We start from the raw sequence: 23,830 nt of genomic DNA, 5'->3' as shown, positions 1-23,830 counted from the left end.
CCTGAGAAGGAAACCTCCCTATTCCCTCCTCTTAACATCTGTGGGAAGGATCAGCTGCAGGAACCTGCATGGGACACCAGATGGCGACCTTGTACAGACCTAAATCTCTCCTCTCCTGCTTCCTGGATTGGAATCCAGGAATCATAGGATTTGCAGAGTGGGAGGTTGAGACCTTTGGCTCACGTGGCCCCAGATGGTACCAAGTACCATTTGGAATAAAAAATGCTATGGAAAATTCCACCCAGGGGAAATCCCAGGTTTATTGTAGGGACAAGAGGGTGTGAGGATGTTGGGATCAGACAATGATATAGACCTAAGACAAGGTTCTTCAGGGTCCTGCGAGTTATATGCATGACGAAGACAGGCTGGGGTGGAGGCCATGGAAGGGGGCCCCAAAGCACCACCTCAGCCTGGCTTCTGTAGATCAGCCAGTTGCTGTCACCAGCACGCAGACCTGACCTTCCAGGTCACCACAGGGCCAGGTCTTCCCACGCCCCAGTCAGAAGCCTGAAGTTACATGTTTACGTGAAATCATTCCGCGTATTTGTCATCCACAAACCAAATTCTTGTGAAACAGCTCAACACATTCTCCAGTCAGACTTGGACCTGGAGCTACCTACCAGTTTGAGACTCCTGGTCTCCATAAGTGTGGGCTAGAGCAGGAGGGCCCTGAACTGGAGGAGCCAGAAGCTGGGGGGCTTCCTGGAGGACGTGGGGCTGAAGGGCAGGTGCAGGGCTTAGGAAGGTGTGCTGCATTCCTGAAGATGGGATATGGGGCAGCCAGGGTGGGGCTGGGTTATGGAGAGCCTTGGCATGAGGAGATTGGATTGGATACAGAAGCTTGTGATGTGAGGTTGTTGGGGGGCATCAGGGCTTGCTCTGAGTGAGAACATGGAGTGTCAGGGTTAGAAGCGCTGCTCAGTACCGTCTTTCCCCCCAGGCCGAGAGGTGACCCCCGCCCATCAGTATGCTCTGGCTGGAGGCATCTCCTTCCCTTTTTTCTGGCTGGCTGGTGCAGGCTCGGCCGTCTTCTGGGTCCTGGGTGAGTATGTGGTCTGGCAGGGCTGGGGAGTGGGGGCCCGCCAGGGAGGGTGCCCTGAACTGCCTGTTTTTCTGCAGGAGCCACCCTGGTGGTCATTGGCTCCCATGCCGCCTTCCACCAGATAGAGGCTGTGGATGGGGAGGAGCTGCAGATGGAGTCTGTGTGAAGTATCTTTGAAGACCTGTCAGCCTCTAGGGCCAGCTGCCCATCTCTATCCTGCACTGCCCTGTTGCTTAGGCAGGGGCCTCCCTCCCATCACAAGCCCAAGGAGGGGCTCCTCCTTTGGAAATAAAGCTGTCATAGCCGGCATCCAGCAAATACTCTCCTGGTGTCTTCTATGGGCGCTGCTGTGCCCTGACGACCAAGACAGGGGGACCTAAGGCTGGGCGTGGTAGCAGATTCTTGTAATCCCAGTACTTGAGAGACTGAAACAGGAGGATCACAGGTTAGCAGCCAGCCTTAGCTACTTAGGCCTTTCGCAACTTAGTGAGACCCTGTTTCAAAATAAGGAATAAAAAAATAGGGCTGGGGCCAGGCGTGGTGGCACACACTTGTAATCCCAGCGCTTGGGAGGCTGAGACAGAAGGATTGCACAGGTTCGAAGCCAGCCTCAGCTACTTAGTGAGAGCCTTATTTCTAAATAATAGGTGTGGGAGTATAGCCCAGAGGTAGAAAGCCTCTGGGTTCCACCCCCAGTACCACCAAAAAAAAAAAAAAAAACCTAGGGCTGGGGATGTTGGTTGGAGTTAGAATGCCCCTGGGTTCAATCCCCAGTACCTAAAAGAAGAAAAAATTAAAAAAAAAAAAAAAGGGTTGAAGCCAGCCTTGGCAACTCAGGGAGGCCTTCAGCAACTTGGCAAGACCCTATTTCAAAATGAAAAATAACTGGGTGTGGTGGCACACACCTGTAATCCCCAATACTTAGGAGGCTGAAATAGGAGAATCGCAGGTTCAAAACCAGTCTCAGCAACTCAGTAGTGAGACCCTGTTTCAAAATAAAAAATAAAATGGGGTTTGGGGTTTAGCTCAGAGGTAAAATGCCCCTGGGTTTTATAATTAGTTCCACAAAAAATAAATAGTGTGGGGTTAGGGGTACAGCTCAGAGGTAGAATGCCCCTAGGTTCAACTCCAGTACCCCACACACAAGATGATGATGATAATAATAATAATAATTAATAATAATAATAATAATAATAAAAAAGCCGGGTGTGGTGGCATGTGCTTGTAATCCCAGCATTTGGGAAGCTGAGACCAGAGGATCGCGGTTCACAAACAGCCTCAGCTACTTAGGCCCTCTGCAACTCAGACCCTGTTTCAAAAATAAAGAATAAAAAAATAGGGCTAGGGGTGTAGCTCGGAGGTCAAATGCCCCTGGGTTCTATCCTTAGACCCGCATAATAATAATAACAATAATAATAATAATAATAATAATAATAATAATAATAATTAGCAAAACGTATAAGCAATCTGGGTGTGGATGGTGTACTTCTGTAATCCCAATACTTGGGAGACTGAAACAGGAGGATCACAGGTTCCAGTCCAGTGTATGATAACTTAGGTAGACCCTGTTTCAAAATAGAAATGAAGCACGCTTGTAATCCCAGCGCTTGGGAGGCTGGAGACAGGAGAATTACACGGGTTCGAAGCCAGCCTCAGCTACTTAGGCTCTCAGCAACTTAGTAAGAGCCTGTTTCCAAATAAAATATAAAATAGGTCTGAGAGTATAGCCCGGAGGTAGAAAGCCCCTGGGTTCCACCCTCAGTACCACAAAAAAAAGAAAGAAAGAAATGGAGCTGCCGGGCGTGGTGACGCTCGCTTATAATTCCAGCATCTGGGAGGCTGAGACAGGAGGATTGTAGTTTGAGAACAGCCTCAGCTACTACTTAGTGAGGCTCTTTGCAATCCAGTGAGACTCTGTTTCAAAATAAAGAATAAAAAAAATAGAACTGGGGGTGTAGCTCGGAGGTAGAATAACCCTGGTTTCCATTTATTTTTTTATTTTCCATTTATTTTCCATTTATTTTTCAGTACCGAAAAATAAAAAAGAAAAAGAAAACGACTAAGGGTGTAGCTCGCAGGTAGGATGCTCCTGAGTTTAGTTCCCAGTACCGCAACACACATGAAAAGATATAAGCAAAATATTAAAGGATGTCACAGTGTGCTAAGGGCTGGAAGAAGAGCTGAGAAGAGACAGCCTGTGGGGGGTTCCCGAGACCACCCTCCAGGCTGGATGATGAGCTAAAATAACTCAAGACTCTGCTGTGATATCAAGAAAGGGTACAAAACAAAATCAGCAAAAGGAGAAAGAATGTGTGTGTGTGTAGGGGGGGCTAGTTCGGAGCAAACCAGGCAGCCATGCACACTGGTACATCCTATAATCCCAGCTGTGGAGGGAGGCTAAGAGGGTGATCACAGGTTCGAGGCCAACACATGGGTCTTTAGTAGGCGCCTACTGGGAGAGTAGCTGAAAGGTAGAATACTCCTGGGTTTGAATCCCAGTACCACACACACGAGCAAACCAGGCAAAAGATTCCCAGAATTCAGTGCCGCACAGGACAGGCTGAATTCCTCCTCTACCAATGAATACTAACAACACATGAGATGCCACCCAGGAGCTGGCTAAGACTCAGTGCCCAGGATCATTATTGGTGAGGGCCACATAAGCACTCTCTCTGCACTACAATTCCAGACTCCTAGAAGGAAAATCGGGGGTCAGCATAAAATATATCATTAGTGACCGGGTGTGGTGGTGCACACCTGTAATCCTGGCACTTGGGAAGTTGAGACAGGAGTATTGAAGGTTTGAGGACAGCCTCAGCAAGTAGTGAGACTCTTCATCAACCTAGGAGACCCTGTTTCAAAAATAAAACTAAAATAGAGCTGGGGGTGGAGCTCAGAGGTAGAAAGCCCCTGGGTTGAATCCCCCATAACACACACACACACACTGTATAAATTTTAAAAACTCAGTTAAAAAAAAAACCTCAATTGATTGAACATAATGACATATTTGGAGAACTATAATGGATACTAAAATATTAGAGAAATGAAAGATGCCAGACGTGGTGGAGCACACCTATAATCCCAGTACTTGGGAGGCTGAGACAGGAGGACCACAGATTTAAGCTGGGCTTGGTTTACAATTGTAATCTCAGTACTAGGGAGGCTGTGACAGAAAGATCGCAACTTCATGGCCAGCCTCAGCTACTTGGGCCCTGCAACTTATGAGACCCTGTTTCAAAATAAAGAATAAAAAATAAGGCTGAGGGTGTAGTTCAGAAGTAGAATGTCCCTGGGTTCCATCCCCAATACCACAAAAAAAAAAAAAAAAAGAAGAAGAAGAAGAAGAAGAAGAAGAATGAGGAGGAAGGAAGGGCACAGGAAGGAAGTTAGTTGCACCTGTGGTTTGAATTTGTTTCCAAGGCCCTGCAAGCTTAGATACTAGGCAGGCTGCAGTGCCACAAAGAAACAAGGCCCTGCCCTCCTGGACTCACCTTCATGGGCGTGAGTATACAAGCACTGAATATCCAAGCATTGGGTATTGTGCTTGTTATATACGAGCAAACCAAGCCAACAGCCAGCCAGCCAGCCAACCAACAGGAAAACCTCAGAGAGGGATACGTTCCAAAGCCAAGCAGCTAGCGCTGGTGAAACTACAGAGTAGTTACAGGGAAGGCAGGCCTCGTGGGGAACGAGGGGCAGCTTATCCCTCAGAGGTATGGGGGAACAAGTATTTTGGCCAGAGGTGCCAGCAAGTGTAAAGGCCTTGGGGTCAGATCTGCTCCATGACAGGGCTGGTGGCTGGGGTGAAGGGGAACAGCCTTAGAAGGTGACATTGGAGGGATACAGGGATCGGATGGCACAGATCCTACAGGCCCAGGTAAGGTCTTTGGGGTTTAGCTCAAGGTAGAGTTTTGGGCAGGGAAGAGACAAGGGCCATGAGTGAACATTATAGATATCCCTCTGGAACCAGACGTGGTGGCGCATGCTTGTAATTCCAGCATTCGGGAGGCTGAGACAGGAGGATCGTGGTTCGCAGACAGCCTCAGCTACTTAGGCCCTCTGCAACTCAGTGAGACCCTGTTTCAAAATAAAGAATAAAAAATAGGACTGGAAGCCAGGTGTGGTGGCACACACTTGTAATACCAGCATTTGGGGGGCTGAAGGGCTGAGAAAGGAGGATCCAGGTTTGCAGACAGCCTCAGCTTCTTAGTGAGGCCCTTTGCAACTCAGTGAGAGCCTGTTTCAAAATAAAGAATAAAAAATAGGCTGGGGGCATAGCTTGGAGGTATAATGCCCCTGGGTCCCATCCCCAGTACTGAAAGACAGACAGACAGACAGACAGACAGACAGACAGACAGACAGAGAAAGAGAGAGAACCCTCTGGGGTTGTGCAGGGATAGGCTAGAGGGAGGAAGCTCAGGGAGGATGAACCCAGCTGGGCAAGGCAAGGCAGGGCTGGGCAAGGTGGCAAGGAGGGACCAGGAAGACAGGTTCCGGAGGAAGAGGGAGCTTGGAAGAGGACCTGTGTGGGAGCTGAGCGGAGGTAGCAGCAGGTGTGACCCCAAGTTTCAGACCTGTGCCCTATAGGAAGAGCAGGGGCCTGGATAGACACCGAAGACATACTACCAGAAGCAGCCACCAGGGGGTGGACAAGAGCTTCCTCCAAACTCCAGGGAGGGAACCAAATTATTATTATTTTTGGAGGTCTCTACTTTTTTTTTTATTATTTTGTGGGTCTGGGGATGGAATCCAGAGGCATTCGACCTCCAAGCTACACCCCTGCCCTATTTTTTTTTTTTTGGTGGTACTGGGGTTCCTGGAAGCCCTTCTACCTCTGGTATACACTCCCACGGGCTATACTCCCAGACCTATTTTTTAACATTTTTATATGGAAACAGAGTCTCTCTTTTTTTTTTTTTTTTTGGTGGTGGTATTGGGGTTCCTGGAAGCCCTTCTACCTCTGGGCTACACTCCCAGACCTATTTTTACATTTTTATTTGGAAACAGGGTCTCCTAAGCCAGCGTGCGCGGCTGGCTTCAAACTTGCGCGATCCTCCTGTCTCTGCCTCCCAAGCGCGGGTATTACAAGCGTGTGCCACCACGCCCGGCTGGAAACAGAGTCTCTTAAGCCAGCGAGGCTGGCTCCGAACCAGCGCGATCCTCCTGTCTCCACCTCCCAAGCGCGGGGATTACAAGCGTGCGCCACCATGCCTGGCTTCCCTGCCCTGTTTTTAATTCTTTATTTTGAAACCGGGTCTCACTGAGTTGCGGAGGGCCTCACTAAGTAGCTGAGGCTGTCTGTGAACTGCGATCCTCCGGTCTCAGCCTCCCGAATGCTGAGATTACAAGCGTGCGCCACCATGCCCAGCTAGGTCCCTACTTTCGAGTTGTATTTCCAACTTCCTCCTTTTTGGTATTCATGATTAAACCCTGGAGCATTCTACCTCTGAACTATACTTCCAGCTCCACCCCCTATTTTTTCATTTTTGAAACAGGGTCTTCCTAATTTGATGAGGGCCTCCCTAATTAGCAGAAGCTGGTCCTGTGATCCTCCTTGCTCAGCCTTCCAAGTACTTGAATTACAGGGGTGCACCACACATCTGCCTTTTTTTTTTTTTTTTTTTTTGGTGGTACTGGGGGTGGAACCCAGGGGCTTTCTACCTCCGGGGTATACTCCCAGACCTATTTTATATTTTATTTGGAAACAGGGTCTCACTAAGTTGCTGAGAGCCTCACTAAGTAGCTGAGACTGGCTTCGAACCTGTGCAATCCTCCTGTCTCAGCCTCTCAATCGCGGGGATGACAAGTGTGTGCCACCACGCCCGGCTGCCCTTTTAATTTTTTTGTTTTGAGACCGGGTCTCACGAAGTTGCCCGGGCTGGCCTTGAACTTATGATCTTCCTGCCTCAGCTTCCTGAGTCTCTGAGATCACAAGGGTGCACCACTGGGCTGGTTTGGGGCAACTCCTCTTAGGAGACCAGAGCATGGCCAGGGCTGAGGATGCCAGGTCCCCTGGCTCTGCTCAGAATCCAGGGGCCCCATCCCAATTTGGAGTAGCAGAGAGTATTTTGATGGACAGTCTCAATGTCACTGTCCCTAGGGAAGACTGTCTCCATGCCCATCTGGGTGGGTGGACACCATGTCCAGCTCACACTGTTGGGCCTGAAGTGAACATGGCCCAGCTACCCTGTTTGCAGGTGACTGGGTCCCTAGCACTGGACGCTGGTCAGATGGCTGGGATGACTCAGGCCAGAGGCCTCATCTAAGGATGCCATTCTAGGTCCCTAACTTTAGTGTTGAGTCATTAAAATGCTGAGACTAGAAGCTTCTACCGGAGGGGGTCAAAACTGGAGACCCACTTCCCCATCTGTCTCTCCTCAAAGACCTTGAGATTGAGAGGTTTGGTTTAGGGTAACAAACTGGAGGGGCTGGTGTCTTATCAGGTCCGGTTGCTCTTTGGAGGATAGTGCCTGGCTTCCATCTGGCTAGATAGGAGTGGTTTACTGGAGATCTGGTTGCCTCTTTGGGGGAGACATCATTGGCTTCTGGTTTGGGGTGACAGAAATGATCTACTAACAACTTTGAGGTGACAAAGACCAGTGGTCAGGAGACAGTGGCTGGGACTTCTGAGGCCTGGGTGTCTAGGTTCATATCTGGGGTGACAAGAGTGGGAGCCCAGGCCCTCATTTTGGATGACAAGGTGGGGTGTCCCCTTGGCTGGAGGCGACCCCCAGCGGTGGTCATCGCCCTGAGACAACTGGGACAGGATGTCCTGTCCGGTTTGGAGCAGCAATGTCTAGCGGTCTAGAGGTCTGGTTGGTGGTGACAGAGCCTGGGAGGCTCATTTTATAATTAAAAACAAGAGAGACCAGGGAGGGGTCTCATTGCCTAGTGTAAAGGGACAGAAGCTGGGGCTCCCACATTTTAGCCTGGGGAATGTCTTCTTACCTAGTTTGGGGTTAACATGGTGGGTCCAGGTCTCAAATGTTAAGTGACAGATTAGGAACACTTGTCTGTGAGTGACAGGAACTAGAGTTATTTGAGATGTTGATGACTTGGGTTCCTGTCTAGGTTGGGGTGATGGGAACTGAGCGTCCAGGGTCTACTTTGGGGTGACAGACTGGGATCTGATTGCCTAGTTTGGGGTGATGAGGATTGGGAATCCTGGAACATCCTCAAGGAAAGTGGGGTCCAGCCTCTTTGGGATGACAATTAGGAGGAGACACCAAGATTTAAGACTTGGGGTTCAATGACAAATTTAGATCAACAGAATTGGGGTGTAGTGGGCTCCATGGGGTGTCTGAAGTTTGTGCCCTGGTTACCCTATTTGGGGTGGCAGACCACGGGGCCAAGGGTCTGGCTTGGGGTCACAGGGATCGAGACTGATCACCTAGTTTGGGGCAGTGACTTTGGTGAGAGCCTGTGGGTAAGCAGATGGCCAGTTTAAGGCTGCAGACACTACAGGTCTGGTTGCCCACTGGAGGTAACAAAACTACTGGGGTCTGGTTGAGTAGCCTGGGAAGCCAGACACTGGGGTCCCACTGCCAGGCTAAGACGGTAGCACACAGAGGGTGCGGGCTTTCTGCAGAGTGCAGCCACACAAGCTGACTCAGCCTCCCGCACTGGGCAGCGGTCAGCAGCCCTCTAGTGACACCAAGGTACCCCCCCTTTTTTTTGAGGTACTAGGGATGGAACCCAGGGGCTTTCTACCTCTGGGGTATACTCCCAGACCTATTTTATACTTTATTTAGAAACAGGGTCTCACTAAGTTGCTGAGAGCCTCATTAAGTAGCTGAGGCTGGCTTCGAACCTGCGCGATCCTCCTGTCTCAGCCTCCCAAGCGCAGGGATTACAAGCTTGTGCCACCATGCCCAGCTTATTGTTTGTTTGTTTGTTTGTTTGTTTGTTTGTTTGGTACTGGGGTTCCTGGAAACCCTTCTACCTCCGGACTATACTCCCAGACCTATTTTATACTTTTATTTGGAAACAGGGTCTCTTAAGCCAGCGCGGCTGGCTTCGATCTTGCACGATCCTCCTGTCTCCGCCTCCCAAGCGCGGGGATTACAAGCATGCGTGCGGTCTCACTGAGTTGCAAAGGACCTCACTAAGTAGCTAAGGCTGTCCTTGAACTGCAGTCCTCCTGTCTCAGCCTCCGAAATGCTGGGATTACAAGATTGTATCACCACGCCCAGCTCTAAAGTTCCCGTTTTAAGTCAGGCATGGTGGCTACATACACTTAGAGCCCCAGTACTTGTGAAGCTGAGACAGGAAGATTACAGGTTTGAGGGGAACCTCAGCAACTTAGCAAGACCTTCAACAACTAAGCCAGGCTCTGTTTCAAAATAAAAAATAAGAAGAGGAAGCCAGGCATGGTGGTGCATGCTTGTAATCTCAGCATTTGGGAGGCTTGAGACAGGAGAAATCAAGAATAAAAAAATAGGGCAGAGGGTATAGCTCGGAGGTTGAATGCCCCTGGGTTCCATCCCCAGATCACACTCACACACACAAAAAAAAGTATTAAAGAAATGAATGATGGAGCCAGGCGTGGTGGCGCATGCTTGTAAGCCCAGCATTTGGGGGGCTGAGACCAGAGGATCACGGTTTGTGGACAGCCTCAGCTACTTAGTGAGGCCTTTTACTACTATGTGAGACCCGGTTTCAAAATAAAGAATAAAAAATAGAGCAGGCGGTGTAGCTCGAGGTCGAATGCCCCTGGGTTCCATCCCCAGACCCGCAAAAAAAAGAAAAAAAGAAAAAAATGATGTCAAGCATGGTGGAGCACACCTGTAATCCCAGTACTTGGGAGGCTGAGTGAGACAGGAGGATCACAGGTTCACAGCCAGGCTCAGCTACTGAGTGAGGTGCACCACAACTTAGACCCTGCTTCAAAATGAAGAATAAAATATAGGGCTGGGGGTATAGCTCGAAGATAGAATGCCCCTGGGTTCCATCTCCAGGACCACACACGCAACAAAAAGGGCTAGGGGTGTAGCTCAGAGGTGCAATGCCTCTGGGTTCAATCCCTAGTACTAAAAAGAAAAGTTCCTTTTTTTTTTTTTTTTTTTTTTTTTTTGTGTGTGTGTGGTACTGGGGGTGAAACCCAGGGGCCTTCTACCTCCAGGCTATACTCCCAGATCTATTTTGTATTTTATTTGGAAACAGGGTCTCTCTAAGTTGCTGAGAGCCTCACTAAGTAGCTGAGGCTGGTTTTAAACCTGCGTGATCCTCCTGTCTCAGCCTCCCAAGTGCAGGGATTACAAGCATGTGCCACCATGTCCAGCAAAAGTTCCCTTTTTATACATCCTTGTCATATGGTGTGTGTGTGTGTGTGTGTGTGTGTGTGTGTGTGTGTGTATATGTGTGTGTGTTGAACACAGGGGATATAGCCCCAGCCAGGGTCTTGATAGGTTGCTGAGAGTCTGTGGCCCACAGTCCTGTCAGCTCCACTGCTAATCTTGAAAGTGACAGTGTAAGGCTGAGGCGACAGGGCAGTGGGCCCAGAGGACCAGCCTGTCAGGTGGCGGTGGCACCATGCCGACCAACTCCAAGGTGTGTGCACTGCTGTGTTCTGGTGACCAGGAGGAGTCATGGTGTTGTAGAGAGGAGAGCTGTCCCTGGGCTGTGGCCTCTGAAGACGAAGGCCGCTCAGCTGGCTTCAGAGTGGCCCTGGTGCCGTAGGCAGTCCCCGGCCTGGCCAAGGGACACAAAAGCTGCCTGGCCTCCCGGGGATGGGGATGCGTGTGGGCTCTACGGTACTGCTCTTCTGGGGCAGCTGCAGCTCCGGGGATGGCAGCCCCGGCTGTCTAGGCAGCTTTCTCCCAGGGAGCTGGCTCAGGGACAGATGGCCAGGAGGAGATGCCCAGAGACACAGGACCAGGAGAGATGGGCCTTACTTTAGTGTTCAACAGGCAGAATAATAGTCACGTCATAATGTGCTTTTGTTTAAATGCAAACAACAGTCAGAAAACAAGCAGGTTGTTTGTTTGTTTTGGTACTGGGGATGAAACCCAAGAAGCAATCTACCTCTGAGCTACACTCCCAGATCCAGTTCCCTCCCTCCCTCCCTCTTCTTTCTCTTTCTCTCTCTCTCTCTCTCTCTCTCTCTCTCTCTCTCTCTCTCTCTCTCTCTCTCTCTCTCACACACACACACACACACACACATATACACACACACATTTTGAAACAGTATCCTGCTATCTTGCTAAGTTGCCGAAGGTCTCTCCAAGTTGCTGCAGCTGGCCTTGATCCTGAGATTCTTTTCTCTCAGCTTCTCCAAGTACTGAGATTATAGGCCTGTGCCACCACATCCAGCTCTTAACTCTGTGTGTGTGGGGGGTGGGGGGGTACTGGGGATTGAACCTAGGGGCATTCTACCTAGGTTCAATTGTATTATTTTTCTTTTGAAATAGGGTCTCACTAAGTTGTGCAGGGTCTTGCTAAGTTGTTAGGGCTGGCCGAGAACCTGCGATCCTCCTGTCTCAGCCTCCAGGACTGGGGTTACAGGCGTGGACCACCATGCCCGGCTCCAGCTTACTTTCTTGAGTCTGAAATCAAGCATTTTTTTTTCTTCTTTTAAATTTTTTTATTGGTTCATTATATTCATAATGAAATCAAGCATTTTTTTAAAAGAAATTATTGTTCTATATTCTGCTTTCAGATGACAATGACTAGGGTATCCAGTTCAATTGATAGCAACTGGCATTCAGCTGTTCATCTGGGGGTGGCAGACCCCAGGACCCGTTTCCTAGTTTGGGGCAATAGGGCCAAAATCACGAGTCTTGCTTTAGATGACACAGAGGCACCAATTAAAAAAAAAAAAAAAAAAAAAAAAAAAGATGACACAGAGGGAGGACGCAGTCTCCCAGTTCCAGGCGGCAGAGGCAGCCTAGTTTGGGGGATGGAGTTGGGGCTGCGTCTGTGAGGGTGGAGGTGGTGAGGCTGAGGATCCCCTTTTCCACTCTGGGGTGGCAGGAACTGTCATGCCAGTCTCCTCGTTTGGGGTACAGAGCTAGGGGTCCTGGTGGCTGAGTCTGAGAGCGCTAAAACCAAGCGTTCCTGGGGCTACTGAGTTAGGGGGTCCCTGCACCCAGGTGTGGGCCCTTGAGTAAGCATAGACCTCTGAGTAAGCGAACACAGGGGAGTGGAGCCCCGTGAGGGGGTTTCTGAAGCTGAGAGTCTGAACATTTGGCACTGGAGAGTCAGGAAGACTCTGGGAGGCAGGACACCAGCGCCCAGGATCCCCTGGTGGGCGGTTTAGGCCAGTGCTTTCGAGGCTGGGGCCATAGCAGTGCTGGAGTGAGGTGGTGATAGAAATGGTAGGTATGGCTTGAGGAAGCTTGACCATAGGGCCCTAATACCTGTTGTGAGGGGCCTTGAAGCTCTGCATCGTAGCAAAGGGGTTTCCGGCCCTTGAGGCTCCTCCGCCTCCACTGAACTCAAAAGAATCCTGGGGGCCCGAAGCCTACTTTGGGGACAAATGTTTGCGGTGGATGGGACAACTGGGGCGGTTAGGATGGATATGCCTTGTGAGGCCCTATTGTGAGGAGACAGATACTGGGGTTTACGTACTGAACTTGGAAGCCGAGTGTAGTGGCAGCTACTTGGGAGGCTGTGGCAGGAGGATCCCTTGAGCCTGGAAGTTCAGAACAGGTGAGCCTGGCCAACACAGCAGACCCTCTTGTACTTGGGAGGCTGAGACAGGAAGATTGCAGGTTCGAGGCTAGCCTCGGCAAGTAGTGAGACTCTCATCAACCTAGTGAGACCCTGTTTCAAAATAAAAATAAAATAGAGATGGGGTTATAGCTTGGAGATGGAATGCCCCTGGGTTCAACCCCCAGGTCCCACAAAAGTAAATGAATAAACAAACAAATAGAATAGGGCTGGGAGTGTAGCTCAGAGGTGAAATGTGCCCAATCTCCCCCCCACACACACAGAGATACTGTATTTGGGGTGACTGGAATTTCTCCTGCTGCTTGCTGGGTGTTTGGGAGCCAGGTCCCAGTGTAGACCGTACAAGAGGAGCTCTGGACAGCTTCCGTAGCGCACACTTACTGGGAGTGGGGGGAGTTACCAATGTTCACACGGTATTGACGGTTGATATTTAAATCAGAAGTGACTTCCTACACAGTGGTACACACCTGTAATCCTAGAATTTGGTAGGCTGAGACAGGAGGATCACAGGTTTGCAGCCAGCCTCAGCAACCTCATGAGGCCCTCTGCAACTTAGCGAGACTCTGTTTCAAAATAAAAAAATAAAGCCAGATGTGGTGGTGCATGTATGTAATTCCAGTACTTGGAAGGCTGAGACAGGAGGATCACAGATTCATGACCAGCCTCAGCTAAGTAGTGAGGCCCTCTGCAACTTAGTGAGACCCTGTTTCAAAATAAAGAATAAAGCCGGGCGTGGTGGCGCACGCTTGTAATCCCCGCGCTTGGGAGGCTGAGACAGGAGGATCGCGCAGGTTCGAAGCCAGCCTCAGTTGTTTAGTGAGGCACTCAGCAACTTAGTGAGACCCTATTTCCAAATACAATATAAAATGGGTCTGGAAGTATAGCCCGGAAGTAGAAAGCCTCTGGGTTCCACCCCCAATACCACAAATAAAGAATAAAAAATAGAGCTGGGGATGTAATTCAGAGGTAGAATGCTCCTGGGTTCAATCCCCAGTAACACAAAAAATTAATTAAAAATACAATTGGTGGCCAACTCCAATTTACCTCAAGCTTATGAGTAGCTGAGGTAAACAGCTGCCTAGTTTAAGGGCACCTGACTTGTGTTCCCAGATGTTTAAGTTGTACTGATCAAATCTGGAGTCCAAAAGCCAATTGTCAAATTCCACGGTGGCCACTGTGGCGGGTCCTGTGTTCAGTGGGCTGATTGTCAGCAGGGGTCTCCAGGGAACAGGGTGTGTCGTTCTTGTAAGGGTTTGGAGGAAAGTATTTAAGAGGCGGAGACTAGATGCCCGGTTTGGGAGCTACTGATTATGAGTCCTAATACTCTGATATAATTTGGAGGTCACTGAGCCTCAAAACCTAGCTTCTAGCTGGGCATGGTGGTGCATGCTTGTAATCCCAGTACTTGAGAGGCTGAGACAGGAGGATGGCAGTTTCACAGCCAACCTCAGCTATTTAGTGAGGCCCTCTGCCACTTAGTGAGACCCTGTTTCAAAAGTAAAGAATAGCCTGGAGTAGTGGCGTGCACGTGTAATCCCAGCATTCGGGAGGCTGAGACCGGAGGATCGTGGTTCATGGACAGCTTCAGCTACTTAGTGAGGCCCTCTGCAACTTAGTGAGACCCTGTTTCAAAATAAAGAATAAAAAAAGGGCTGTGGGTGCAGCTTGGAGGTGAAATGCCCCTGGGTTCCATCCCCAGTACCATGAAAGAAAGAAGAAAGAAGAAAGAAGAAAGGAAGGAAGGAAGGAAGGAAGGAAGAAAGAAAAAGGCTGGAGGTGTAGCTTGGAGGTAGAATGCCCCTGGGCTCAATCCCCAGTTAAAACAAAACAAACAAACAAACAAACAAAAAACAACCTAGTTGCTAAGGTTTGAGGTGAGCTGTTGCTGGGGTTCCTTGTGACTGGTTTAGGAGTGATGGAGTTTGGAGCATTATTGCCTAGTGTGTGTGGGGGTCTCTGAGGCTAGTCCCAGATGCCTAGTTTGGGATGACTCACTTGAAGGCTCAAATCCTGATGACCACAGATGTCTCGATGAAGGACGCTTAATTTGGGGGTCTTGATACCCAGCTCTTTGTGGTACTGGGGATGGAACCCAGGGGCATTCTACCTCTGAGCTACATCTAAGCCTTATTTTATTTTTATTTTGAAACAGGGTCTCACTAAGTTGCTGAGAGCCTCATGAAGTTGCCAGGGCTGGTCTTGAGCCTGTAATCCTCCTGTCTCAGCCTCCCAAGCCTTACATGTGTGGGCCACCATGCCCAGCTCCTTGGTGTGGTGTCTAGTTCTCGGTTTGGGGGGGGGGTGCTGACCTCTAGGTTCAGATGCCGAAGTTAGAGTTTACCAAGTGGGATGCACAAATGCTTATTTTAGGGATGTATTGGCTTTTCATCACTGTGACCAAACATCTGAGAAAATCAACTTAAAGGAAGGCTAAGTTCAACTCATGGTTTCAGTCCACAGTCCTTGGCTCTGCTATTTCTGCAGCGGGGCATCATGGTGGCGGGGCATGGCGGGGCAAAACTGGTCACCTCATGGTAGCCAGGAAGGAGGGAGAGGGAGAGAATGGGCTGGAGACACGATACAGTCTTAAGAGGTACAACCCCAAGGACCTGCTTCATCTGACTAGCTCCAACTAGACCCTACCTTCTAAATTTCTCCCAATAGCCCATTAATTAAGACTCTATCCACTAATGAGATTAGAGTCTTCGTGATCCCATCACCTCTTTTACTTAGGGGAATTCTGCCTCTAAGCTATACCTCCAGCTCTATTTTATTTTTTATTTGGCAACAGGGTCTCACAAAGTTGCTGAGAGTCTCACTAAATTGCAAATACTGGCATCGAACCTGTGATCCTCCTGTCTCAGCCTCTCAAGTACTGGGATTATAGGTATGCACTACCACACCCAGCTTCAAGTAGCTCTGAACACTGCTACCTTGGGGACCGAACCTTCAACACTCGCGCTTTTAGGGAACATTTCAGATCCAAACCATAACAAGGGGTGCCGGGCCTGGGGCCCAGCTGTCTCGTTTAGAGGCATCTGAAGGTCAGATGTCTGTTGTTGAAGGCTGTGGTGGTGAGCGGGTAAGAGGTCACTGTCCTGGGGATTGGGGGTCCCGATGTCTATTGTAGTGTGATGGTGGCTTGAATCCACATACATGCTGGGGGTGAATGAACCCCTGGACCAACAAATCTTGGGGTGACTGAGCATCCCTGCTGCCATAATGGTGGGCTGAGATGCAGAAGCCTAGTCTAAGGGGTTGAGGCACCTGAGGGATGTGATTGTGGGAGTCCTCACCCCTAGTTTCTGGAGTCACTGGCTTAGTCTAGGGGTACACAGGTGTTGTTTGGGGGTTAAGTCCAAAATTAAGATGTGGGCAGGGAGCACCCCTTGGAACACTCCAGAGCAGGTGTCCTCGCCCACTTCGTACAGCTTCTGGCTGCGCCCTGCATCCTCTGGCCTCATTTTCTTTTTTTTCTCCTCTTTTTTTTTCTTTTTCTTTTTCCTTTTTTTCCTCTTTTTTTTCTTGTTTTTTTTCCCTTTTTTTCTTTTTTTTTGGGGGGTGGGGATGAAACTCAGGGTTATTTGACCTCTGAGCTACACCCCCTGCCCTATTTTTTATTCTTTTTTTTTTTTTTTTTTTTTTGGTACTGGGGTTCCTGGAAGCCCTTCTACCTCCGGGCTACACTCCCAGACCTATTTTTACATTTTTATTTGGAAACAGGGTCTCCTAAGCCAGCGCGAGTGGCTGGCTTCAAACCTGCGCGATCCTCCTGTCTCTGCCTCCCAAGCGCGGGGATTACAAGCGTGCGCCACCACGCCCGGCTTTATTCTTTATTTTGAAACGGGGTCTCACTAAATTGCAGAGGGCCTCACTAAGTAGCTGAGGCTGTCCGCGAACCATGATCCTCCTGTCTCAGCCTCCCGAATGCTAGGATTACACGTGCGCGCCACCACGCCCGGCTTCTGGCCTCATTTTCACATGACTGGCTACTCTTCTCTCTGTCCCTGTCTTCTCTTCTCTTCCTTACCAGGACACACTGCAGTGAAGGTAGGTTCCAACAAAAGAATCCAGGGTGGTCTAATCTCAAGGGCCTTCCCTTAATTTTATCTGCAAAGACCCTGCTGTGGTTTAGGTCTGGAATATCCCCCAAAGCTTCATGTGTTTTTGTTTGATTGGTTGTTTGGGGGGGGGGGTTTGTGGGTTTTTTTTTTTTTTTTTTTTTTTTTTGTGTGTGTGTGTGTGTGGTACTGGGGTTCCTGGAAGCCCTTCTACCTCCGGGCTACACTCCCAGACCTATTTTATACTTTTTTATTTTTGGAAACAGGGTCTCTTAAGCCAGCAGGGCTGGCTTCGAACCAGCGCGATCCTCCTGTCTCTGCCTCCCAAGCGCGGGGATTACAAGCGTGTGCCACCACACCCGGCAAGCCTCATGTGTTAAAAGCTTGGTCTTCAGCCAGGCGCAGTGGCACACACCTGTAATCTCAATACTTGGGAGGCTGAGACAGCAGGATCACAGGTTTCAGGACAGCTTCAGGAACTTAGTGAGACTCTTATCAACTTAGCAAGACCCTGATTCAAAATAAAAAGGGCTGGAGCCAGGCGTGGTGGCCCACACTTGTAATCCCAGTATTTGGGAGGCTGAGACAGGAGGGTCTGGGTTTGAGGACAGCCTCAGCTACTTAGTGAGGCCCTTTGCAACTATTGAGACTCTGTTTCAAAATAAAGAATAAAAAAATAGAGCTAGGGGTGTACCTTGGAGGTAGAATGCCCCTGGGTTCCATCCTCAGTACCAGGAGAGAGAGAGAGAGAGAGAGAGAGAGAGAGAGAGAGAGAGAGAGAGAGAGAGAGAGAGAGAGAGAAGAAGAAGAAGAAGAAGAAGAAGAAGAAGAAGAAGAAGAAGAAGAAGAAGAAGAAGAAGAAGGAGGAGGAGGAGGAGGAGGAGGAGGAGGAGGAGGAGGAGGAGGAAGAAGAAGGAAAAGGAGAAGGAGAAGGAGAAGGAGAAGGAGAAGGAGAAGGAGAAGGAGAAGGAGAAGGAGAAGGAGAAGGGAGAAGGGAGAAGGGAGAGAGGAGAGGGGAGAGGGGAGAGGGGAGAGGGGAGAGGGGAGAGGAGAGAGGAGAAGAGAGTATATCTTAGAGGTAGGATGCCCTCGGGTTCAATCTCCAACACCACACACACACACACACACACACACACACACACACACACACACACAAATTTGTCCCCATAGGCAGCAGTGTTCAGAGGTGGGACCATTGGGAAGTGACTGGACCATGAGGGCTCCGACCTCATCAATGGATTAATCTATTCAGAGGTTCATAATCTGTGGTACTGGAGACTGAACCCAGAGCATTCTCCTACTGAGCTACACTACCGGCCTTTTTTATTAATTTACTTTTTTGGTACTGGGGATTGAGTCAAGGAACATTCTACTTCTGAGCCACACCTCCAGTCCTGTTTTATATTTTATTTTGAAATAGGGTCTTGCTGAGCTGGGCATGATGGTACATTGCTTGTAATCCCAGTACTTGGGAGGCTGAGACAGGAGATTGCATGTTTCAGGACAGCCTCGGCAAAGAGACTCTCATCAACTTAGTGAGACCCTGTTTCAAAATAAAAATAAAATAGACCTGGGGGTGTGGCTTGGAGGTAGAATGTTCCTGGTTTCCATCCTCAAAATAAAAAAAATAAATAAATAAAGGAAGAAAGAAAGGAAGGAAGAAAAAAGAAAGAAAGAAGAAAAGAAAAGAAATAGGGTCTTGCTAGCCAGGCTTAATGGATCATGCTTGTATCCCAGTACTTAGGAGACTGAGACAGGAGGATCCCAGGTTCGCAGCCAGCCTCAGCTAATTAGTGAGACCTTCTGCAACTTAGTGAGACCCTGTTTCAAAAAGAAAGAATAAAAAAACAGGACTAGGGGTGTAGCTCAGAGGTAGAATGCCCCTGGGTTCAAACCCCAGTTCTGCAAAAAAAAAAAAAAAAAAAAAAAAAAAGGAAGAAAGAGAGAAAAAGAAAGGAAGAAAGAAAGAAAGAAAGAAAGAGGGTCTTGCTAAGTTGCTGAGAGTCTAACTAAATTGATGAGACCAACCTCAAACCTGTGAGACTCCCAAGTACTAGGCACGTACTATGACCCTCAACCAGCCCTATTTATTTATTTATTTATTTATTTATTTATTTATTTATGGTGGTAGTAGGGTTTGAACCCAGAGGCATTCTACCTCAGAGCTACACCCCAGCCCTATTTTTATTTATTTAAAAACAGGGTCTCAGCCGGGCATGGTGTCACATACTTTTAATCCCAGTACTTGGAAGGCTGAGAGAAAGATTGAAGGTTCACAGCCAGCCTTAGCTGCTTAATGAGGCCCTTCGCAACTTAGTGAGACCCTGTTTCAAAATAAAGAATAAAAAATAGAGCTGGGGTCAGGCATGGTGGTGCATGTTTGTAATTCCATCATTCGGGAGGCTGAGACAGAAGGATCACTGTTCACGGACAGCCTCTGCTACTTAGTGAGGCCCTTTGCAACTCAGTGAGACCCTGTTTTAAAATAAAGAATAAAAAATAGGGCTGGGGGTATAGATTGGAGGTAGAATACCCCTGGGTTCCATCCCCAGTACCACACATACACACATACACACACACACACACACACACACACACACACACACACACACACACACACAATAGAGCTGGAGGAGTAGCTTGAAGGTAGAATGCCTCTGGGTTCAATCCCCAGACTGCAAATAAAATAACATAAGACTAAAACAAAACAAAACAGGGTCTCACTAGGTTGATGAGAGTCTCACTACTTGCTGAGGTTGTTCTGGAACCTGTGATCCTCCTATCTCAGCCTCCCAAGTACTGGGATTACAGGCGTGTGCCACCTAGCCTGCTAACCTCTTTATTTTGAAACAAGAATTCACTGAGTAAACTAAGTGTGGTGGTACACACTTGTAATACCAGTACTTGGGAGGCTAAGATAGGAGGGTTGAAGGTTCATGGCCAGCTTCAGCTACTTAGTGAGGCCCTTTGCAATTTAGTGAGACCCTCTTCCCAAATAAAGAATAAAAAATATATATAGGGCTGGGGGTGAGCCCAGAGGTAGAAAGCCTCTGGGTTCAATCCCCGATATGGAAAAAAAAGAAACCAAAAAAAAAAAAAAAAAAAAAAAAACCTCACTAAGTTACCCCACACTGTCCTCAAACCTGTGATCTTCCTGTCTCAGCCTCCTAAATACTGGGATTACAGGTGTGCACCACCGCACCCAGCTGGGGTTCCTAATTTGATGGACCACTAGGAAGATGGACAGTATAGGAAGCTGTACCTAACAGAAGGGTCCTGTGGGTGCGCCCATGAGGACTGTATCTTCATCCAGCTTCTCTCTCCCCCTCACTTTCCTCCCTCTCTCCTGGCTGCCAAGAGCTGAGCAACTTCCCTCCTCTACTTCCTGCCACTGTGACGTTTCTGCCTTGGAGCCAGCCGAGTATGGACTGAAACCCTGAGCCAACATGAATTTTTCCTCCTTTAAGTTGTTTTTGTCAGATATTTTGGTCGCAGTGACAAACAGAGGATTGCTATCAATGGATCAAGCCACAGAGGTCAGAGGCCTCACGACCACATCATTTCCCCGAAGCCCCCCTCTGTGGGGATGGAACCCAGGGGCATTCTACCTCTGAGCTACACCCTCAGACCTATTTTTATTCTTTATTTTGAAACAGGTTCTCACTAAGTTGCAGAGGGCCTCATTAAGTAGCTGAGACTGTCTACGAACCGCGATCCTCCTGTCTCAGTCTCCCGAATGCTGGGATTACAAGTGTGCACCACCACACCTGGTTAGGACCAAGCCTTTAACACTTGTACTTTGGGGATCACTCCAGATCCAAACCATAACAGACCCTTTTCCTGATTAAAAAAAAAAATCACATTAGCAGATTATGAGGTTAAGACATGGACAGCTGGGCATGGTGGCACACACCTATCGTCCTAGTACTTGGGAGGCTGAGACAGGAGGATTGCAGGTGTGAGCACAGCCTCAGCTACTTAGCAAGATCCTGTTTAAAAATAAGAAATAAGCCAAGTGTGGTGGAGCTTGCTTATAATCCCAATACTTAGGAGGCTGAGACAGGAGGATCACAGAATGGAGGACAGCCTCAGCAAATAGACTTTCCTTAACCTAGCGAGACCCTGTTTCAAAATAAAAGTAAAATAGGGCTGGAGGCATAACTCAGAGGTAGAATGGCCCTGGTTTTACTCCCCAGTGCTACAAAAATGAAATAAAATTAATAGGGCTGAGGATGGATCTCAGAGGTAGAATGCCTCTGGGTTCAAACCCCAGTACAGAAGAAAACAGGAAGATATGGACATATCTTTTGAGAGGGCCACCATTCCACCTGCTAAGGGTACCTGAGGCAGGCACCCTAAATTCCAAGTGTGAAAGTCTCTGTCTCTGTCTCTCTTTGGCAGTAGTGAGGATGAGCAAATCTACCTGATTGTGGGGTTCCTGAAATTTGAATTGGGATGACTGACCTTAAAGGTTAGCTCCAGATGCCTGATTTCAGGGTCCTTGACTTGCCTCATGAGGGCCTCTATCCAGTTCTAAGGGGGTTTTCATGGGTATGGAGATCACTGAGGTTTGATGCTGCAGTCCTAACTTTGAGGGTATCTGAGGTTGGGAGGCTAGATGCTGAGCTTGTGGGGTAACAGTCAGTTCTCAACTCAGGAGTGTGAGCATTTGAGGTGAAACTCAGATGTGTGCATTAAAGGCGGCTGATGCTGGAGTCCAGATGCCCAGATGGAGAAGCTATTAAAACTGCTATATATATATATATTTGTGTGTGTGTGTGTGGTACTGGGGTTCCTGGAAGCCCTTCTACCTCTGGGCTACACTCCCAGACCTATTTTATACTTTTTGTTTGGAAACAGGGTCTCTTAAGCCAGCGCGCATGGCTTAAGAACCTGCGCGATCCTCCTGTCTCCGCCTCCCAAGCGCGGGGATTACAAGCTTGCGCCACCACGCCCGGCATAAAACTGCTATTTGAACACCTAGTTAGGGTGTTAGTGCTCAAGTCCAGATGCAAGGCTGGGGTGATGGTAGATGACGGGTACCAGGATGACCTGCTGGGGGATCTTGGTTTAGTGGCAACAACAATGGAGCCAGATGCCCAGTTTTGGGGAGTCCTAAACTGGATTGGGCTTAATTCTAATTTTGAATGAAACCTGGAGATACAGTTGTCAAGCTTGGGGTCACTCAGTGTAGGAGCGATTGAGGAAAGCTCAATCCCATTTTCTAGTTTGAGTATGTGGGGAAGGGGGGTTTACATGCTTAGTGGGGTGATGAGGCCCATTTGTCCAGAATATGGGTGGTTTACCTTGGGGTCCGGATGTCTGCTTAGGGTTCAATGAGGAAAGCCTAGTTTAAGTTTGCCAACTTTGGGGTGTCTGCTTCCTAATTTGGGAGTGACCTAGTTTGGGGATGACTCATGACGTTACTGGTATTTGTTTTGTGGTGGCTAAGGCCCATTTCCCTTATCCTATGAGTGTCTTGGCCTGGAAGCCAAGGTGTTAGGTGATGAATGGGACCAGAGCCCAGCCTCTTTTGGGGGGGGGTGTCACGGGCCAGACTGGGGGTACCATCCTTGGCATTTCTGAGTCTGAGTAGCATTCATGTGACCTGGGATGACCTAGCCAGAGAGCCTAGGCCTGATTGCGGGGGAGCTTTCCAAGGGGGGCGGAGTGGGGGTTCCTGTGCCCGGCCTGTGGGTATCTACACACCTTCTTTAGAGGATCTGACACCTGGGCTAGGATTCCTAGAGACCTGACTCCCGCGTCTGGTGGGTTTTGGGGGTCGTTCCACCTCTAGAGCTGCCCAAGACTGTGGCCCCCGGGGGGCCACCAGGGGACAAGACATTTTGGGGTGACCCTGGCGGGGGCCGCGGGCCGGCGCGGGGGCGGTGGAGCCGGCTGCGCCCGGGGCTGGCGGCCTCGGAGGTTCCCGCGGGAAGCGGAGCGCGGCGGGGCGGCCGGCGGCGGGAGGGCGAGCGCGAGTGACAGCAGAGGAAGAAAAATGGGCCGAGAAATCAGAGTGGACGCGCGGGGGGCGCGAGTCCGGGAGCGGGCGGCGGGGGGCGCCGCTGCCTCGGGGGACGCGCGAGCCCCGCGCCCCCGCCGCGTCCCGCCGCAGCCCCGGCCGCCCTGCTCCGAGGGTCTGCACCGCCCCCCCCCAGCCCCGGCCGCCCTGCTCCGAGGGTCTGCATCGCCCCCCACCCCCCAGCCCCGGCCGCCCTGCTCCGAGGGTCTGTACCGCCCCCCCAGCCCTGGCCGCCCTGCTCCGAGGGTCTGTACCGCCCCCCCCAGCCCTGGCCGCCCTGCTCCGAGGGTCTGCACCGCCCCCCCCAGCCCCGGCCGCCCTGCTCCGAGGGTCTGCATCGCCCCCCCACCCCCCAGCCCGGGCCGCCCTGCTCCGAGGGTCTGCACCGTCCCCCGCCCGGCCTGCGTCCTCCGCCAGCCGTCGGCCGCCCCGTCCAGCTCGGCCCGCGGCCGCCCCCTCCGCCCCGACCCCACCCGGCCCCCCAGGGCCCCCGGTGCCGGGCTCGGGTTCGGAGCGGAAATGGGGCGCGGGCGGCGGGGGAGGGGCGGCCGGGGGCGGCGGCCAATGGAGCGGGAAGCAGGACAAATGAGGCCCGGCCCGCGCGGCCGACAGGCCCCTCCATCTTCCCATTAGCGCCTAATGGCCCCCCCGCCGCCGCCTGATGAAGATTTATCGGCCCCGGAACCCGCCCCCGCCCGGCCGCCGCCCGGCCCCGCCCCGCCGCGGGCACCTGATGAAGCCGTCACCCCAGACGGCCAGCCCGCGGCAGCCTGGAGGGAGCTGAGGAAGGGGGCTGACACCAATCCGGGGGCCCCCAACAGCGCACCCTCCATAGTTAGCTCCGGGGCACGCGTGGGAGAGGGGCCCGCAGAGGCAAACCGAGGCAGGGTTGTTGGACATCTGACTAGGGATAGAGCTGGGGCTCAGGGTGGGGGAAATGGGGTCAGGGGAAGGAGGCCTGGGTCTGAGGGAGGAGGGCTGGAGCCTGGGGTTCTGGGTCTGAGGGAGGAGGGAAGAGGGCTGGGGCCTGAG

At 50.4% G+C, this 23,830-nt stretch overlaps 1 protein-coding gene across 1 annotated transcript in view; it reads left to right on the top strand.

Moving 5' to 3' along the window:
- Positions 1–23,387, top strand: part of ATP1A3 (ATPase Na+/K+ transporting subunit alpha 3) — a gene marked incomplete at its 3' end in the record, with an annotated part of 43,156 nt that extends 19,769 nt beyond the window's left edge. Inside the window, exons 18-22 of the mRNA XM_080703604.1 lie at positions 578–711; positions 941–1,042; positions 1,120–1,202; positions 22,571–23,003; positions 23,065–23,387. Of these exons, the coding sequence (XP_080559730.1) occupies positions 578–711; positions 941–1,042; positions 1,120–1,202; positions 22,571–23,003; positions 23,065–23,387 (1,075 nt within the window). The remainder of the gene's footprint in view (positions 1–577; positions 712–940; positions 1,043–1,119; positions 1,203–22,570; positions 23,004–23,064) is intronic.
- Between the last annotated feature and the right edge of the window lie 443 nt (positions 23,388–23,830).

The sequence above is a fragment of the Muscardinus avellanarius genome, assembly GCF_963383645.1.
Source record: "Muscardinus avellanarius genome assembly, chromosome: 10".
Lineage (NCBI taxonomy): Eukaryota > Metazoa > Chordata > Mammalia > Rodentia > Gliridae > Muscardinus > Muscardinus avellanarius.
The sequence above is the reverse complement of the archived record's forward strand: the minus strand, read 5'-3'. Positions and strand labels throughout refer to the sequence as shown.